Below are 20,518 nucleotides of genomic sequence, written 5' to 3'. Positions count from 1 at the left end.
ATATTTGTCTAGTTATGAAGTTGCTTAATACAGCATTATTGGCATTGTGTGATAATAGTGCTCTTTTGACTAGTAAAGGCTTTTTGTTTGTTTTTTCCTCAAACTTGCTGTCATTTTCCATTTCAAGCATATTTGAGCACTAAATCCTTAGCTAGAAAAAATGTTACCTTATAATTTCAAAATCCTAATGAATACAATTACATTTGGGCTGATTTTCTACTTAATGTGGTTTTGCTGTCTTAGCTATTTTGTTGCCTTCCATTATGTTTTGTAGAATGTCATTTAATGCAGTAAGAAAATGGGATAAAATATTGTTTAACCTGATATGTGTTTCCTTTGTATTTAGTAAATATGAAGATTTTTCCTCTGAATGATAAATATAAACTATCTGATAGTAAAGGTTTGAAGGAAGTTTGATTAATTGTGCTGGTTTTCAAAGGTGTCAATAGACTTTTGACAGCTCTGACTCAAAAGGGTCTCATGTATCTCAATCACAGTTCCACCCTCTAATGCAGACATGTCAAACTCGTGACATCACGTGACGTTGCACGATGTATCAAAGCTTTTTCTCCGTTGCCGGCAATAGGGTGGGCGTGGTTTCCTTGTGATATGTCCGGCCTGCAGGCTGGCAGTTTGACACCCCTGCAAATGTATAATCAGTATGATTCTAAATGCTCTGCTCTCCACATAAGTAGATCCATACCCATTAAGTTCATGAAACAGGAACCTGCTAGCTTAAAGTTCTTATCTCTATAGAGGGCATTCTTTATTATTTCTGGCTGATATTAATTTCATTTTTGTTAAGTTATTTGGCATTGGACTAGATATCATATTCTTCCAAGCTACTTCACTGGTTAGATATTGTAGATATTTTGTGAGTTGGAACCAGCTGGTTGCACATAGTTCTCCTTAAAATCTATGTGGTTTAGATTTAAGATGTTATTCATTATTATTAGTTTAATGTATTTTACAGTAATATTTTAGAATAATAGCAGTCTAATAGATACTTCCTTTATTTTTTCCAGCTAATAGCCTAATAACAATTGAATTAGCAGGTAAGAACTTTATATTTTCTATCTGTATTATTCTTTTTCATTATATCTCTTTTAAAAAGGCAGCTCTCAAAAGATACCTTTATTCAAAATATATATCTTACACACAATTATAATGTATAAAAAATGATGCTTCTGGGAATGAAATTTCAATATTTACAAGGACTGCCTCATATGAGATTGGAGAAAGCAACATTCTGAGAAACATCAGTACAATTTTACAAGTTGGCTAAGTTTCATTTTTCTTTGAATATTTAACAAGAAATTGATACTGTATTTCTGTAAGGAAAATATATTCAACAGCAATATTTTAAATGAATGGTCCATTTTCTTCATGTAGATCTTACATTTCTTTGACTGAGGTGTAAATAAATAAATAGAAGTCTGAAGTGATAGAAGTAGCCTTGTGGAAGATCTATCTCAAACTGGCCAAGTGGATGCTTTTGTTATAAACCTGAAGTGAATATGTCTCAGAAAATCCCATCTTTGGTCCTGGCATCTGCTATTAATTCCTACTAGAAAATAGAGAGCTGCTGTACTATAGCAAAAAAGGGGTGAAAAGGAGCACTGAACACTATCTATCAAAATCCAGCCCCTTTTCTTGATTAATCATTCATACCTTAGGTCCCATCGGTACACAGATGAAGTTACAATTTCCTACAGTTTTCATTTACTTTTTTATTTCTTGTTACAAAAGTAGATAGAGTCTAGTTGATACAGCTTGACTGAGAAAAAATAAGCAGGGTCAAACCTGGTTAGTAAATTCCTTGGCTGTAGAATATGGCCTGTAGAATAGACTGGGAAGTTGAAAAAAAATCTCAAAGGAAAGTAAACTATTTCTCCATGTAGTAACTCAAAACGGTGTTTAGCCTGACAGAAACTTTGCTTTATTTGTTACTTAATACCCATTGATACTATATGACAAATCTAAATTATTTGGATCAATCATATTTTAGTATAATATTTAGTATAATAAAAACTGATGATTTTGTGAAGAAACCAAATGATACATAAGTATACTCCTAGCGTAATGCTGACTTTATTGATGCTATTAAGTAGTAAAATAATATTAACATTAAAAATTGAAATGATTATATATATTGAAATAATTAAAAGTAAATATAATATGTTTTTAGGTCAACATATGACCTCAGTGGGGAATGGAATGGAAAATTTATTGTTAAACAGTGTGGTTGTTGAGATCTCTGGTGACTGCACCTTTTTTACAATCTTTTATTTTTTATTTTTTGCTGTGGTCATTAACAAATCACCCATGGTTGTTAAGCAAGATATAACATGACTACAATTTGTGACTTCCTTATAGCTTCCCCATTGTCTTTGATTTTTGGAAGCCTGACTGAAGGTCACAAATAGTAATCACTTGCCTGCAGAATGCTGCAATGGTTGGAAATCCAGGCTGGCTGCCAACACCCAGATTGCTATTTTGAGCAATTGTTAAACAAATGATCAATAAGTGATGATTACCTGTAAAACTTTTAGGGCTGCACAATATTTAGCTAATGACATGCATAAGATCTAACATATATAATTGGAACACATATATTTTGATTGAAACACTTTCTCTTGATGAATATTTTTAAAAATCTTCATGCTTTTCCAAAGTGGAAACCTCACTTGATCAGAACTTTTCTGTTTCTTAGGTGCACAACAGCAAATCATCTGCAATGAATCCCTCATGTTACAGAACTTGCCAGTGTGTGGAAAATCCTTCGAAGAGATGATGCACAAAATGGACTCTACAAAATGGTGCAATCTGACAGAATTTATACTGTAAGCTTCTGACTGAATTTATATAGTAAGCTTTATAATTTGAAGTGGAAAAATTACTATTAAAATGATTATTATACAGCATTAATTGTACAATTAGCATAAGCTATTAGAATGTGTGGAATTTCTGGATGCAATAGCAATAGCATTTAGACTTATATAAGTGCAGTTTACAGAGTCGGCATATTTCCACCAACAATTTGGGTCCTCATTTTACTGACCTTGGAAGGATGGAGAGCTGAGTCAACTTTGAGCTGGTTAGGATCAAACTCCAGGCTATGGGCAGAGTTTAATTTCTTGCAGAGATGTATGAAAGTTGAGTAGTATTTGAAAACAGATTGAGAAATCATAGAAAAATATTTTTTCCCAAGAGGAAATGAATTTATAGATTAAAGTGAGTTTCTTCCAAGTTTTCTCTTAACAAAAATTTAGATAGCAAATTATGAATTGAATACAAAGGGGTTCTAGCCAAAGTTGCAACCAAGAAAGTCCATTCAGGATAGAGTAAGGAACTCTAAATAAAATTCTACTGATATTGTTTGAATTGCTTCGATGTATGATGAGTACAGAGCAAGAATAAGCATAAAGTTGACCCCAAAGAATAGCAGGCACAGCAATTTACATTAAATGTTTAAAGGTAGTAAAGATCAAACTGCAGCTGATAAATCTGATGTACTGGTAGACTTTGGAAGTCAAGCTGCATGTTATACCCAGGGAGCAGAAGACTGAAAGAAATTCATTATGCATTTAAACCCCTGTACCGATTTGATTGGGAAGTTGTTAATTTTCCTCTTGTACTAGTATTAGCTTTTCATGAAAACTAAGGAAAAGAGGAAGTATGAATAGATCTTAATGAAGATCGATCTGTCTGTCTGTCTGTCTGTCTGTCTCTCTCTCTCTCTCTCTCTCTCTCTCTCTCTCTCTCTCTCTCTCTCTCTCTCTCTCTCTCTCTTTATAAATTTTATTGGCTGCCCATCTTACCGTAGGATAACTGAGTGACTTACAGTTAGATAGAAGCTAAAACATAAAAAGTTAAGAACAAACTTTAAAACCAAAGACACATGGGCAGGGAGGGGCAGAGTGGATTAGAGGTGGAATCTGGTATTACTCAATCAACCACCTCCATTGCACTGTTCCCCCACTTGCCCCCCATTACAAAAAGATGGGAGGATTGGGGTCAACCTCACATCGAGGGCAAGATTTCCAGAGGGCAGGAACAACAGCAGCAAAGGCCCTCCTGGATCCCAGCAGCCAGAATAATGGGGCTGATGGGACTCACAGCGTGCCTCCTCTGATGGCTAGAGTGGTATGGGCCAATCCCAGTGGGATGAGACAGTCCTTCAAGTAACCTGGACCCATGCCATGAAGGGCTTTAAAGGTGATCACCAACACCTTGAATTGCACCGGGAAGCAGACTGCTAACCAATGCAGCTCATGGAGCAGAGGTGTTACAGAGGCCATTCTTGGGCATCCAAAACTACCCATGTTGCTACACTCTGCACCAGCTGTAGCTTCTGAATGCTCTAAAAGTGTAGCCTCATGTAGAGCACATTACAGTAGTCCAGGCATGAGATGATTAGGGACTGAATAACTGAGAGCAGGGAATCCTGGTCCAGTAAAGGCTGCAACTGGAGCAGAACACAAAGTTATGCAAAGGCTCTCCTAACCATGTCTGCCACCTGTTCCTCGAACAGGAGTTGTGAGTCCAGGAGATCCCCCAAGTTGTAGACCATGTCTTTCTGGGGCAGTGCCACCTCATCCAGAGTCAGATATGACAGTCCTGGATCCCAGAGCTCCACATATCCAAAGCCATTTGGTCTTACCAGAGTTCAGTCAAAGCCTGTTGTCCCCCATCAAGGCCTCCGTAACCTCCAAACACCATGAAAGGGCGGCCACAGCATCACATGGGTCACCAAGACTGGGTGTCATCAGCATACAGTATACAGTATACCTCAATCCATGGTGATGGATGATCTCACCCAGTGGTTTCATATAGATGTTTAAAAGGAGTAGAGAAAGTACTGAGTCCTGCAGTACATCATAAAATAGAGACCTCTTATTACCTATCAGTACCAGTTGGGACCTGCCACAGAGAAGGAAGCCAAATCAGTGCAGAACTGCCACCTATCCTCCTCCCTAGCAGCCAGCCCAAAAGGATACCATGGTTAATGGTATCGAAAGCATCTGAGAGGTCAAGGAAAGCGAGGATGTTTGCACTATCATCAACTTGCTCTTGCCAGAGACCATCAGTAAGCGTGACCAATGCCATTTTCATCCCATAACCAGGCTTGAATCCTGACTGAAAGGTTTCCCAATAATCTGTTTCGTCCAGGACTCTGCAGCTGCCACACCACAAGCTTTCCCACAACCTTCTGTAATAATGGGAGGTTGGAAACTCGATTGAAATTGTCCAGGCAGGTGGGATCCAGGATAAGGAGGGGGCAGACCAGAGCTTGCTTAAAAGCATCTGGAAATGTACCTCCTCTAGTGATATATTAATCACTGGACCCACCTGCTACTCACTATCCTGGAGGGACAAGGATCTAACAGACAGATAGTGGCATGACAGCATCAAAGATCCTGTCCACTTCATCAGGGCCAACCAGATCAAACTGTTCCCAAATAACAGGTCAAGGCCTCTTCCTGGGCATTTCACACAGATTATCTCCACACATAGGGTCCATCTGGAAACAAATCCAAGCAACTTTGTCCATCAAGTACTGAACAAACCCCTCTGCCCAGCCCTGCAAAAGATCACGCAAGTCCCTCTGACCTAGGAGGGAATGGGCAACCCGAAGCAGGACTTCTGGGCAGCACCCAAAGGATGCAATAAGAGTGGAGAAATACTGCTGTTTTGCTGCTCTTGTCGCCATGAGGTAGGCCCTAATAGCAGCTTGTCGGAGTCATCACTTGTCTTCCTCCAGTGGCACTCTAGGTGTCTATTGGCCCTTTTCAGAACTCGTACTTTTCTGTAAACCATGTGGAGGGACAGGAGTCAAGTGAGGCTGCATGGGTGCAATCTTTTCCAAAGCCATGGCCACCCTTAAATTCCAGGCCACTACCACAGCTTCAGCAGGACCATGCAGCAACTTCTCTGGGATATGCCCCAGTTCTCTCTGGAAACCAGCAGTGTCCATCAGTTGCTGGGGGCAGACGATCTGAATGGGTCCAGCCTTCCTATGGAGGGTGGCAGCATATGAGAGCCTCATGGACACCAGGGTGTGATCTGACCATGAAAAGAGGGATAATCTTATATCCTCTACCAGCCACGATGTCATTGCTTTGATAAAAAAAAGTCAAGTCTGGCATGTAACCATTTTCCTGAGTCAAGCCAGTTATAATCAGAGATAGGCCCATAGTTGCCATGAACGTCTGGGCTGCTTCCAAGGCTGCACTCAGGGATGACAGATTGAAATCCCCTAGAACCATAAGTCTGGGGAACTCCATTGTCAGCCTTGAGACAGCTTCCAGTAGCTCAGGCAAGGAGGTTGGACACAGCAGAGAGGCTGGTATACTAGCAACAATCCCATGTGATCCAGGGAGCCCAGCTTCAGGAATAGGATCTCACAATCAGATTTGCAGTGTAAAGCCCCTGAAAGCCAATAAAGACTCTGATAACTACGCCCACCTCACCTCTCCTGCCTTGGAGTTTTGCTGGTGCTAAATCTGAAACAAACTGGACATATCTCTGAAAGGAGAACCTCCCATTCCAGGGTCAGCCACGTCTCAATAAGATCTTGAACAAGAGGAGCTTTATTATTGACTGACCTGGCATTTAGCAGCTGGACCCTGGGGCCTCTGGGAGTATGCTGTGCAGAAACTGGGGATGAGATCAGGGGGCAAGAACACACTATTAAGCATACGGGACATCCTCCCCTGTAATGGCCTGCCCTTTGCCTCCCATAGCATCCTCTGCCTGTGATATCTGATCCTGCCCTACGTCCCTCGAGATAAACATTTTCTTTTCCCCCCAAACCACTTCCTGAAAGAGCCAAGGAATCTGCTATCTCCTCCCAGCACTCACATTCATACTCTTAAACATCCAGGAGGTCAATGAGGGAGGTAGCCCCTATGGCGCTATAGCAAAAGCTCTCACCACTAATGGTTTACACCTCTCCAGTCCCTCAGAGAAAGCACACTGTCCTCTGTTCCAACTGCTCCCTCCCACTAGCCACTCAGAAGAGGACCACTCATCCAAAACCCAGCTCCCATTCAAGGTGAGAGTATGCAAACACTACTCAAACACAAATTAAAAACAAGTATCATCACAATCAGGCAAGTGCCCCTGCCCCAGCAGGGGGTATTAAAAAACAGAATTGGGGTGGACAGTGTCAATATCAGAAAAAATAACCTCAGGGATGGCATAAGAATTGAAGCCAGGCTTTTGGCTCTTGGAGATTGTCAAGTAGTGGAGCAAGGGTTCATCACCTTTACCAATCCAAACTTCAACATCCCCATCTAGCCACCATAGGGATTTGCAGACTTTTTCTGGAGAATGCACTTGGGGATATCATGCTGTAGCGAATGTTGGAAGCCCATCTAAGTTCAGAAAAGATAGAGAGTGAACTTTTCCTTTGGGGTCTTTTATAGTTGGGGGTCTCTAGTTGTGGCAGCAATTTGTTGGGCTGCAAGTTAGCAGAAACTTGATTAAACCCTAGAGATTCATCAGTAGTGAACATTGTTTGTTGGTTGGAGCTCTTCCTTCTCAAGGGCGTTGCAATAAAAACATTACCAGAGTTTACTGGATTTGAAAGGCTACACTAAGGTTTAAAAGTGATAGTGTCCTCATGGGAAAAGCAATCCAGAAGTGGGATAGCTTTCTCTAAGCGGAATATCTGTATAGGAATAATTGAGAAGGATCTCCGAAAAGCCTTCATTTAAAGATGCATGCGAGGGACTGTAGACTGCTTAAAGGTCACCAAAATTCGCCTACAGTCCTTTCTGGCTGGCAACTATTAATCGTATGAATATGTGTGTCAAGTCACGTCCTTCGTAGGATGCAAGCAGGAGTCTCCAAACAGGAATGTGCGACAAACAAAAGACTTTATTCAGATCAAAAGCACAAAAGCAAAGTTAGCACTGGGAGTGAATTGCTCCCAGCACTTACATAACCACCAGGAGGCAGAACCCTGCCCCCAGGTCACAAACCAGCATCCGCCCACAACTCCTTATAATTCCTCTTCCCCCTTTGCAATATCTTCTGCAAAACAGCTCACACTGCTCCGTACCACCCTCCATGTGTCCTACAAGCCCTTCCCTCATGTTCCACAGGTGAGCTGTTCAGGCAAGTCCCACTCTCAAACCCACATGACCAGCCACGGGAGTCAAGCTGCCAGCTGGGAGGTGGGGAGGCCAGCAGAGTGTCCACAGCAACTGGCGGCATCAGCGGCTCAAGGCAGGGAGGCGGCAATGTGGGAAACACACCCTCCGAGGCATCTGAAGTCACAGCAGGGTCTGCAGTAGTCAGCTGTCAAGCGGCGCTGGGCAGGGAGCTGGCAATGTGGGAAACAGCCGAGCAACGCCCTCCGAGGCTTCCAGAATCCTGACAAAGCTCACAGTGACCAGCTGATGGGCGGCAGGACCAGCATGCAGTAGCCAGCTGATAGGCGGCCGGGTTGGCAGAGGGCTTGTGGTGGGCTGTTGCGGCGGCAGAAGAACAGGAGGCAAGGGAGGGGGGCCGTCGCGGAACTCTTTTCTCCCCCCCTAGCTGTATGTCAGGCCCATGGCGCTCAACAATGTGCATAGAAATAAAGTATAGGATTATGTAGAAATGAAAAAACTAAAATATACCAAAAATTATGTGCCACCTAGATTATTGTGTTTATGAAAATATGAATTGCAATGCGTAGTAGTAATGACCATACTGATAAACATTGGAAAATTATGAAAATTTTCATGACTATGATTTAGAGGAAATATAGAAGAATATAGAAGAAAATATATTGGTCCTTTGGTGACTCCAAAATGAATTAAAATGCTAAATGGTCTGCTTGGAAAAAGGTTTTTTTTTAGCTTAAGTCTGCTCATGTGTTCATATGACCAATGTATACATATAAAATGTAGTTATTGTTTGAGATAATTAGTGAATTATCTCTTTGTTATTAATTATCAAGATCCTGAATTTGGGAGAAATCACCATTTAACATTGTCACATTTGGATCTTGAGAACAAATACATGTAAAAAAAAAGAAGTCTGAAGGGAAAAAAAAGAGTCCTGTATGAAAAGGTATTATTCCTAGGTTTCTTCTAAAACTATGTCATTTAACTGCTAATACGTTTAGAGATATATAGGCTCATATAAAACCTAGTATTTCTGAATATTTGTGAATTGTATATAAGATGCTTAAAATTAATTTAAATATTTGATTATTGTTATTTATGGGGATTGCTGGGGTTGTTTTATCTTTGGTCTTTTAATTTTTCTTGGGGTTTTTAGCGCTGTATTTACATTGTTTTTAACTAGGGCAATTGTTTAATCTTTTTTTAATGTTTGTATTTGCTATTTTATTCTGCCCTGTGAACCGCCCTGAGTCCTCAGGGAAGAGACCGAGAGTTAAACTTAAGATAATGCAAGATGCACGTGAAAGAGGTGGTCTTAAAATGCCCAATCTTAAATTATACTATGAAGCTGCGGTATTATCATCAATTAGTAATTGGTTCAATTTAACACAAGAGAGATTATTGAATATTGAAGGATATGATTTGTTATATGGTTGGCATGCTTATTTATTGTATGATAAAAATGTGGATAATGTTTTTAAGACACATATATTAAGATATGCCCTGTTACGAGTTTGGAAAAAATATCGTTATATGTTGAACTTTAAAATTCCAATTTGGGCAATACCTAAACATGTGATAGAAAATATAAATGTGGGATTTAAGCATGATGTGACTACATATAAAGAAATTCTTAGATTGGAAAGAAATGTGTAGCAATTAAGTCTTACTACCATTTTCTTCAGGTATTTGCTCTGATAGGATTTTGGTACATTGGGAAAAATGCTCTCTATCTCCAAAATTAAAGATTAATTTCTGTTTTATCCTTTAACCTTTAATATAGGTGTCTGTATTATTAGGATAATGTCAACATGATATATATTATAACAATGTTGTGCAGATGTTTCCCACAATACCCCAGATTCCTTTGAACCATCTCTATTGGTTCATAAGCCACCTTATTAAAAGCGAGTTATCTTTGCTGAAAAGCCTCAAGACGTATTTAGCAGTTTTTGATCTAGACATCATTTCTCCTCCAGCTCTTTCAGTTCACTGCTCTTTACTATAATAATTTTCAAAGAATAGCTTTTTTAGTCTGCTGTAATAAAACCAATACTGAGTCTTGTGAGGCTTTCGGTGGTTAATAATTAACAAAAGCTAATGTCATAATAAATATATTGATCCTTAAGCTGCCATGAGATGGTCCCAGGGTGGTTTTTTTAGAGGCAACTTGACTTTCTTGTTTTTCTTTGAAGACATTTTGCTTGTCATCCAAAAAGCTTCTACATAGACATTCTGCCATGAGATTCTTCATTGCTTTTAATCCATGTATCATCAGCCAGCAATTTTTTCTCTTGCTGAAAGAGGGGAAAAAATTACAACCTTGACATGTGACTTTTGTTTCCACTGCCAGAGTTTAGGAACTGCTATAAAATTACTGGAAAAGAGGTCTTGCAGTAATAGCTGTCAAAATACTGTGGGTCACCTGGAGGTTTCAGGAAAGGAGAAATCTTGTCCACAAGTTACTATGGGAGATTTTCTGGATATTATCTATTTTTTATATTATCCTTATGAATGACATGCTAAAAGACAGAAAACTCAAATTTTATAATTTTATCTGATGTCGTAGAATTTTATTTAGTTAGCCACAGAAATCACTTGTTTCAGCTGAATTTAGTGTGCTGTTTGCAACCAAACTAGAGACCACAACTAGTTAACTGCTTAAATATTAAACTATTGTCCCACTGCTGAGCACTGTTTGGCCTAGAAACAAGGCCTTCCTTTTATTCTTACCATTACAAGTAGTCCTCAAGTTACAAGTGTACTGCCCATTCCACTCATAAGTTGAAAACTCGTGGGAGGGAGTACAAGCAGCTTGTTAAGTGAACATGAGGTATCTCAGGGTAGGGAAGATCATGGAGGGCCTAGTGATGGAGAACAGGCCCCCCAGGCCTCCCCGACCCACTAAGATAACTCATGCTTCTCTCTCCCTTCCTGCCACACTGGACACACCTTCAAAAGATCCATTGCCTCTCTGCTGTGGTTCCTGCTGCGGCCCGGATCTGAGGCCGGGGGAGGCTTCTGCGTGCCTCTGGAGGCTGGATTGGGGCATCAGAGACCTTTTCCAGGCTGCTGTCACTGGATCTGAGGCCAGGGGATGCTTCTGTGGCCCTCTGATGGTGTGATCTGGGTGCAGGAGGCCTTTTCCAGGCCGCTGCCACCCCGATTTGAAGCCAGCGGGCACTTCTGCAGCCTTCCGGTGGCCTGATCCGGGTTCTGGAGGTCCGCAGAAGAGTCCCCCGACCTCAGATCTGGGTGGCAGTAGCCTGGAAAAGGTCTCTGAATGCCTGGATTGGGCCACTGGAAGGCTGCAGAAATGTCTTCTGGCTTCAGATCTGGGCGGTAGTGGCCTGGAAAAGACCTCTGATGCCCCAATCCAGCCTCTGGAGGCACATGGAAGTGTCCCCCGGCTTCTGTTCCATTCTCTGTTGCAGAGAAGAGGTCTAAAGTACCTTGAGATCACACGAGATCAGTAGCATGAGATCTCGCCTCACTGATCTTGTGTGATCTCCCGTTACTTTAGACCTCAATTCTGTGTGAACTCACCAAAGGCCTGGAGCAGCCAAGAAAGTGAAGGATCTTGATCTTCACAGGGTGAGTATTAAAGGCCTAGTGCCAAGGGAGACCCGGGGTAGGGGTGGGGAGGGAGGGAATAACCAAGATGAATGTTGCAGAGTCTCTGAGGTCACTTGCAGGGGTGAACGACTGCCATGGTGCTGCAATATTCATAATTTCGGGACTTGCTGGTAAGCACTGGGTGGTGCTTATCATATGATTTCCAATGAGGGTTAAGTGAATGCTCATAACTTGGGGATTACCTGTATTTATTTGTTTGTATTCCACTTTTATTATTTTTACAAGTAGCTCAAGGCAATAAACAAATCCAACACACCTTCTCCTATTTTCCCCACAACAACCCTGTGAGTGAATTGGACTGAGAGAGACTGAATGGCCCAAGGTTACCCAGCTAGCTTTCATGGTTAAGGTGGGACTAGAACTCTCAATCTCCAGCTTTGTAGCCTGTTGTCTTAACAGGCTGTTTAATTTGGAAAATGTTAATAAAAGTGATTGGTGGATTCCCCCAACACTCCCCAGCAAGTGTTGCCTACTGATGTGAAAACAGTCACCAATTTTACTCATGTGTGGTAGGTTTGGAGGAGGGTAAGCAGGTGTCTAGAAGACTGCATGTCTTGGAAGACTACTGGAAGTTATCTATCTATCAGGATGCCCAGAGTCCTTTCTTGTTCTGCCGAGTCCTTCCTTGAGGGAGATGGGTAATCTGGAAAAATAAAATATAAACAAACAAACAAACAAGTAGATAATGCAGGTGTCAAGGTTCTGACTAATGGACCCAATCAAGTAAGCACCAACGAGACTTTCCAACCTCTTTATGTAAAACTTTATTGAGTACATCATTTTGGTACGATTGAAAGCAAAACAAGTTTGCTATGAGAAATCGTCTCAGTGAGTTGGTAAACACTTGCAGAATGTCCTGGTTCACACAGTTGGATTTCTTGTAGTCTGGAGTCTACATTTCATTTTCCCCATCCCCTCCCCCCTAATGCGTTGTCAAGCTAAGAAGCAGTAAGGGTGGCAACATCATATACAGGTGAAACTCGAAAAATTAGAATATCGTGCAAAAGTTCATTTATTTCAGTAATGCAGCTTAAAAGGGGAAACTAATATATGAGATAGACTCATTACATGCAAAGCAAGATAGTTCAAGTCATAATTTGTCATAATTGTGATGATTATGGTGTACAGCTCATGAAAACCCGAAATCCACAATCTCAGAAAATTAGAATATTACATGCAATCAATAAAACAAGGAGTGTACATAGAACAATATTGGACCTCTGAAAAGTATGAGCATGCATATGTACTCAGTACTTGGTTTGGGCCCCTTTTGCAGCAATTACTGCCTCAATGTGGCGTGGCATGGAAGCTATCAGCCTGTGGCACTGCTGAGGTGTTATGGAAGACCAGGATGCTTCAATAGCGGCCTTCAGCTCTTCTGCATTGTTCGGTCTCATGTCTCTCATCTTTCTCTTGGCAATGCCCCATAGATTTTCTAGGGGGTTCAGGTCAGGTGAGTTTGCTGGCCAATCAAGTACAGTAATCCCACGGTCATTGAACCAGGTTTTGGTGCTTTTGGCAGTGTGGGCAGGTGCCAAGTCCTGCTGGAAAATGAAGTCAGCATCCCCATAAAGCTCGTCTGCGGAAGGAAGCATGAAGTGCTCCAAAATCTCCTGGTAGACGGCTGTGTTGACCCTGGACTTAATGAAGCACAGTGGACCAACACCAGCAGATGACATGGCTCCCCAAATCAACACAGACTGTGGAAACTTCACACTGGGCTTCAAGCATCTTGCAGTGTGTGCCTCTCCATTCTTCCTCCAGACTCTGGGTCCTTGGTTTCCAAATGAGATGCAAAAGTTGCTCTCATCAGAAAAGAGGACTTTGGACCACTGAGCAACAGACCAGGTCTGTTTTTCTTTAGCCCAGGTAAGATGCTTCTGATGTTGTTTGTTGTTCAGGAGCGGCTTGACAAGAGGAATACGACATTTGAAGCCCACGTCCAGGATCTGTCTGTGTGTGGTGGCTCTTGATGCACTGACTCCAGCCTCAGTCCACTCCTTGTGAAAGTCCCCAACACTTTTGAATGGCCTTTTCCTGACAATCCTCTCCAGGCTGCGGTCATCCTTGCTGCTTGTGCACCTTTTTCTTCCACACTTTTCCCTTCCACATAACTTTCTATTAATGTGCTTTGATACAGCACTTTGGGAACATCCAACTTCTTTTGCAATTACCTTTTGAGGCTTTCCCTCCTTATGGAGGGTGTCAATGATGGTTTTCTGCACAACTGTCAGGTCAGCAGTCTTCCCCATGATTGTGATTCCTACTGAACCAGACCTGAGAGACCATTTAAAGGCTCAGGAACCCTTTGCAGGTGTTATGGCTTAATTAGCTGATTAGAGTGGGACACTTTGAGCCTAGAATATTGCACCTTTTCACAATATTCTATTTTCTGAGATTGTGGATTTGGGGTTTTCATGAGCTGTACGCCATAATCATCACAATTATGACAAATCATGGCTTGAACTATCTTGATTTGCATGTAATGAGTCTATCTCATATATTAGTTTACCTTTTTAAGTTGCATTGCTGAAATAAATGAACTTTTGCACGATATTCTAATTTTTTGAGTTTCACCTGTACATGGTACAAGCTTGACAGGCAGACCCTCCCCGTAATGTGGAAGATATCTGAAACATAGTAAACACGTATTAATGACATTTTATTCTCTTTTTTCTCTCTTAAAAAATCCTTTTCATTTCTTTATTCCCTCCCTGCCTCCAAGTGTTTTTTCAGTACTTGCCATACTAATTTCACATGTTCCTTCATTGTCTCAGAATAGATGAAGAAGTTACCAAGATACACTAGGACCCCTTGGTATAGGTGCTCATGTAGCACTTCATTGATTAATTGCATGAACATGGCAGGGCCCCCCTGCAATCCAAAAGGCATTACTTTGAATTGGTAGCATCCCAGCAGGCAGTTAAAGGCAATTTCCATTCATTGCCTTCTTTAATTCTTACCCAATTACACGCCTCTCTCATATCTAACTTTATGAATATCTTTCCCTTTGCCAGGTGGCCCAACGTGTCTTTCATAAGGGGGAGGGGTAAATATTTTCCATGCACATACCATTGTCCTGCAAAAATCCATGCATAATCTTAGAGACACATTTTTTTTTCTTTAAACAGCACGGGGGCTCCTATCCAACACCTAGTGGCTTGGATGAAACACCTGGCTAGGTTCTTGTCAATGTTCTTAACTTAACTCCCCCATCTCTCTAGGCATCATAGAGTACATCTTAGACGGGTGGCCGCAAAGTCAGACATCCCCCACAAAATAATCCCTAATGGGTCTTTTGGTAAAAAAACAAAACGAAAACAGATCCAGTCTTATTTCCGGGGAAACATGATAGACAATGACATTTTACTGATCTAAGAATCAATTCCAGAGGAACCTATTGCCAAATAAATATAGTTGGTTGGTATTGATAAATACTTAAAAACATTGTCCTTAGGTCAAAATGAATGATGAGGAATCTTTATTGTAGCCAATAACCAGTCCAAAAATTATCTATTATTATCTGTACCAAATATTACTTTTTCCAATTCATTATGAATTTTAACTAAGTTGGTTGTTCCCAGCCATGAACAGCTGCACTATAAGTAGTATAACTATGATCAGCACACAATTACTGTGATGCTTAAAGTTGAGTCTATATGCTGATAGCCTTAAAAACAGAAAGACCAGAATCTATTATTTCAATTTAAAATATTGTGCGAAACAAAGATTATTATAACTAATCTGTTAAATACTGCCTTTTCTTACCATGCTGTATGGTTAACATTAAAAATGGTTTGTAGTATGTGTGCATTAAGAGATATATGGAAATTAAAGTGAGAACTATGTTATTTAATTAATCTATGTGTCTGATAGTTACTGAATTTTTGTTACTTCTGGTATTAAATTACATAGAAAAAACTTCAGAAATAATTTGGCTTTTATTAATGGAGAAGTTGCTCATGTGTTTTGTCTTATATGAATCCTAAATGCACTAGATTAATTTAATCCATATCACAAAAGGTGGAAAGAAATATAATTTGAATTGCTTAAGGACAGAGTGGTTGGGAATGAATTTCTTTTTAATAAAAATATAAAACTTTGAACTAATTTTATGGTCTTCAACTTCTGGGTAGCTTAAAAATGATTGGGTTTCATTTTCAAAATGTAGGACTCTTCTTATCTTTGGAACAATGAAAGTAAAAATGTTTAGTTACATTATGTTGATCTGCAGGATATTATGATTTCATTCCATGAGAAAAGAAATCAGCCAAACATTATACATTAAATTCCATTTTGTCCCAGCTGGTAAAATTCTTCAGTACTATGGAAAAGTATTTAGGATTTACTGTTATAATAAGTACTGCAAGCTGGGAACTAAAATAAATATTGCAGTCTAATTAGACAATTGTGAATTGTAAAGTATAATTATAAATAGATTAGAAACAAACTTTCTCCTTCCTATGTCTACTATTGCAGCTGTTTTCCTCAGAGTGAATGCCCAAGCATTTCTCTAAGCACAAGAAAACAGTGTATTTTCCCCACCATTGCCCCTTACTTCATTAAGTGCATTTTAAAATTCTTTACATTTTCTTGATTAAAATTTATTATGTGTCTTTCTACTTAATTTATATAGCTAATATATGGAAGTATAGCATATACAGTATATATGTTAATACCTAACAATGTTCCCTTTTAAAAAAAATACTGTTTTCTGATTTAGATCGGGAAGCCAAGTTCATTTATTCCCATTTTTAGGAGCTTGTACATTTTCTCAGTACCAGTAGTTTTTACTGCTCCTGGGAATTTAGTGCCCTTTATTATTAGGGACCTTTCTCTATTCTCTGGCTAACAGCCAGCTGCCACATCCTGTTAATATTTTTCTGCCTATCTCTAGGAAGTGCCCAGTCTTGAGAAAACACATCACACAGGAAAGCACATTGCTCTTTTAGTGTCTTTTTTTTTTGCATCATGGTTAGGAATTGTGAGACTTAAGAATGTAGTCAGATTGTCTGGGTCCAATTCCAAAGGGGATAATCATAGCCATAAATTTGGAGAAACTAAAATAGCTGGTATACTTGATAATGTTTCCTTTGGATTTTGAGTTGTAATGGATTTTTTATCAATTCATCTATAAACTGAAGTGGGTAATGAGACATGCTCATGCTTGAATAAAGATAGCAAGTTTGCCCTACATTTGGATTAATTTTTAGGTGCTACAGTAATAATGATACTTCTTCCTTAAAAGATGTAACTGTTCAGGAGGAGGGACTCACTCCCATCAATCTGGATAATGGTGGTCTCCCGTGGACATAAAGTCTCCCGAATAACCACCGCCACCCCACCATCCCTACCCTGAGCCCATGGTCGGTGTAGCACACGGAAACCTGGGGGGCATAACTCGGTCAGAGGAACCCCTCCCTCCGATCCCAACCAAGTTTCCGTAATGCATGCCAGATCAGCGCATTCCTCCTCGATCAAGTCACCCACAACAAGAGGCTCTTTAGTTCCTCTTCACTTTCTGCCATTAGATTGGTATCATCTGCATACCTTAGGTTGTTGATATTTCTCCCGGCAATCTTAATTCCAACTTTTGATTCATCTAGCCCTGCCTTTCTCATAGTGTGGTCTGCATATAAGTTAAACAGGCAGGGTGACAGTATACAGCCTTGCCGGACTCCTTTCCCAATTTTGAACCAATCAGTGGTTCCATGTCCAGTTCTCACTGTTGCTTCTTGACCCGTATATAGGTTTCTCAAGAGACAAATAAGATGGTCTGGTACTTCCATCTCTTTAAGAACTTGCTACAGTTTGTTGTGATTCGCACAATCAAAGGCTTTAGCATAGTCAATGAAGCAGAAGTAGATGTTTTTCTGGAACTCCCTAGCTTTCTCCATGATCCAATGTATGTTGGCAATTTGATCTCTAGTTCCTCTGCCTCTTCGAAATCCTGCCTGTAGTTCTGATAGTTCTCGATCTACATACTGCTGGAGTCTAGGTTGTAGGATTTTAAGCATAACTTTACTAGCATGTGAAATGAGTGCAATGGTGCGATAGTTTGAACATTCTTTGGCACTGCCTTTCTTTGGAATTGGAATGTAAACTGATCTTTTCCAATCCTGTAGCTACTGCTGGCAAATTGAGTGTAGCACTTTTACTGCATCATCTTTTAAGATTTTGAATAGCTCAGCTGGAATACTGTCACCTCCACTAGCTTTGTTGTTGCTCAGTTTTCCTAAGGCCCACTTCACATTCTAGGATGTCTGGCTCGAGGTCAGTGACCACCTCATCGTGCTTATCAGGGACATTAAGCTCATTCTTGTATAGTTCTGTGTAATTTTGCCACCTCTTCTTTATCTCTTCTGCCTCTGTTAGGTCCCTGCCATTTTGGTCCTTTAACATATTAGAACACGTTAAACAGTCAAATATTAGCTTCAATATCTGTGTATACAGCTTATTTTAAAATATATTCAGCAGACTTCCCTTTATGAGTCTTGTAAAAAAACTTATTTTGGTCTGAATTTATGTATTTCATTTTATGTAAACTTTTACAATTCCTCTATTTTACTGTTCCACACTAATTGCTTACCAATAGAGTTTTCAACTCCAGCATACCTAACAACTGACTGTATAGTTTAAAAATGAAAGAAGTCTTACAGAAATCATCTGGGTGTATGGAATTGGATGAATACACGATGAATACATGGATGAATTGGATGAATACATGGATGATTTCGAGCCATCCTTCAGGTTTTGAAAGATAGTTTTCAGGTGTTCACTTATGATAGCACCTATATAAAATTCATAGGCTTTAGCCTATATAGGCAGTGCTCACAGAGTAGGGTGAGGTATGAAAAGCTGTAGCCACAGAAGTAAATTTGTAATTATAGTTTAGTGCATTCAAAGATACTATTTTATAAATTCTATAAAAATTGAAGAATTTCAGGGTCATTATTTCCATATTGCTTATTGCCTGAAAGGCTCTATTATGAAGCAGAAATCAAAACAATTATAGCATGTGATTTTTAAGTGAGCTTGAATATCCACAGATAATCCAAATTACCAAATGTATAACAATTTAACATATACCTACTACTACTTCTTCCTTTCTTATTTTCCATGTATTTTACTTTGTCTGTCTTTGTTTTTGTCTATGTGCCTGCCTGCTTGCCTGTCTGTCTAATATCCATTATTTGGTTATCCCCTTGTGCGTGCCGCCAGAGAGAATTAAAATAAATTGAGTTTTTAATATTAAACAATTAGCTTATAATTGATATCAATATGATACAACCAATACTTTGGTGTGAGTTATGGCAGTTTTTTTTAAATGTTCAATTTAACATATTAAGGCAAATAATGTTATGCTTATAATTTTTACATTCAAAATTGAAATGAAAAGTTATTTATTTATTTTATTTATTTTATTGGATTTGTATACCACCCTATTCCCGTAGGACTCAGGGCGGTTTACAGGGCAGTTAAAACCATGAATACAAAAATTAAAAACAATTAAATTAAATTCAAGCCCCAAGAGTAAATCTAAAACCCAGTTAAATTAACAATATTTCTCTGGCTGACTGTGGAGCAGAACATTAAGATAAGTGTCTTAGGGACTTCCAGTTTTGTTGTTGCAGTAAGACAATGCTGGGTAGCAGGGCTCTGCTTCCCATGCCCAGTTTCTTCCTGCTGGGGGTCCAAAAAGGACCAAAAGTCACCCTGTAGAGGTGACGAACCAAGAGGGGAGCCTCGTAGATCCAAGAAAGCTCTTAGGACCAGCAGGAGAAAGACTGGCTGCTCTTATGCAGCCAGTTGGAAGCTGCTGACTGCTGGAGAAAAAGCGATTCCAAACAAGCGTGACCTGGGTGAGACTCTTTTCTTTCTTCTATGATCATAAAATCTATTCTGAAAAAAAGCACCCAAAAGCAACAGAATTAAAGGGAGGTTTTATATATATATACCAGCCCAAGATACACAAAGAAGGAACCCCACTCAGACCCATAGTCAGCTCCATAGGCTCACCTCTACAAAATCTAGCCAAATTTCTTGCCAAACAACTACAGCCTTACGCAAAATCCATCACCTCACACGTACAAAACTCATTCCAATTCATAGAGATCATAAGTAAACTAAACTTACAGCCCTGTGACCTACTTGTAAGCTTTGATGGCGTATCCCTCTTCACCCAAGTGCCAATCAAAGAAGCCTTCACAGCTATCCGAAATAAATACAGCCCCCCAAAACACATCCTAGATCTGACCAACCACTGCCTATCCAACACATACTTCATCTACAATGGACAAAGATACAAACAAATGGAAGCAGCACCCATGGGATCACCCCTTTCACCTGTCATCGCAAACCTCTACATGGAACACTTCAAAACCCTCGCTCTAGAAAAATCAAACCACAAACCCAAACTCTGGCTCAGATACCTAGATGACACCTTCGTAATCTGGCCACACGGCAAAGAAAAACTGGATGACTTCCTCACACACCTCAATAGCCTATACCCCAAAATACAATTCACCATGGAAACAGAAGCTAACAATCAACTTCCCTTCCTTGATGTCTTAGTCTACAAGAAATCCAACGGCTCCCTAGGACACACTATCTACCATAAAAAACACACACACAAACCGCTATCTGAACGCACTCTCACACCACCACCCAGCAGAGATCAACTCTGTAGCCAAGACACTCATCTCCAGAACAAAACACCTAGCTGACGAACAACACCTAAAAACCGAACTACACACTCTCAC

General features: G+C 40.0%; 1 protein-coding gene across 2 annotated transcripts in view; it reads left to right on the top strand.

The window, feature by feature from the left end:
• Positions 1 to 20,518, top strand: part of RAMP3 (receptor activity modifying protein 3) — a gene marked incomplete at its 3' end in the record, with an annotated part of 149,825 nt that overhangs the window by 41,730 nt on the left and 87,577 nt on the right. The window contains exons 2-3 of one of the 2 annotated variants that reach the window (XM_083378322.1): positions 1,026 to 1,055; positions 2,714 to 2,843. In XM_083378322.1, the coding sequence (XP_083234448.1) occupies positions 1,026 to 1,055; positions 2,714 to 2,843 (160 nt within the window). The remainder of the gene's footprint in view (positions 1 to 1,025; positions 1,056 to 2,713; positions 2,844 to 20,518) is intronic. The other variant, XM_083378323.1, reaches the window with a different exon arrangement.

Source organism: Vipera ursinii (genome assembly GCF_947247035.1).
Source record: "Vipera ursinii genome assembly, chromosome: Z".
NCBI lineage: Eukaryota > Metazoa > Chordata > Lepidosauria > Squamata > Viperidae > Vipera > Vipera ursinii.
Note: the sequence above shows the minus strand (reverse complement) of the source record. Positions and strands in the feature narration are given on the sequence as shown.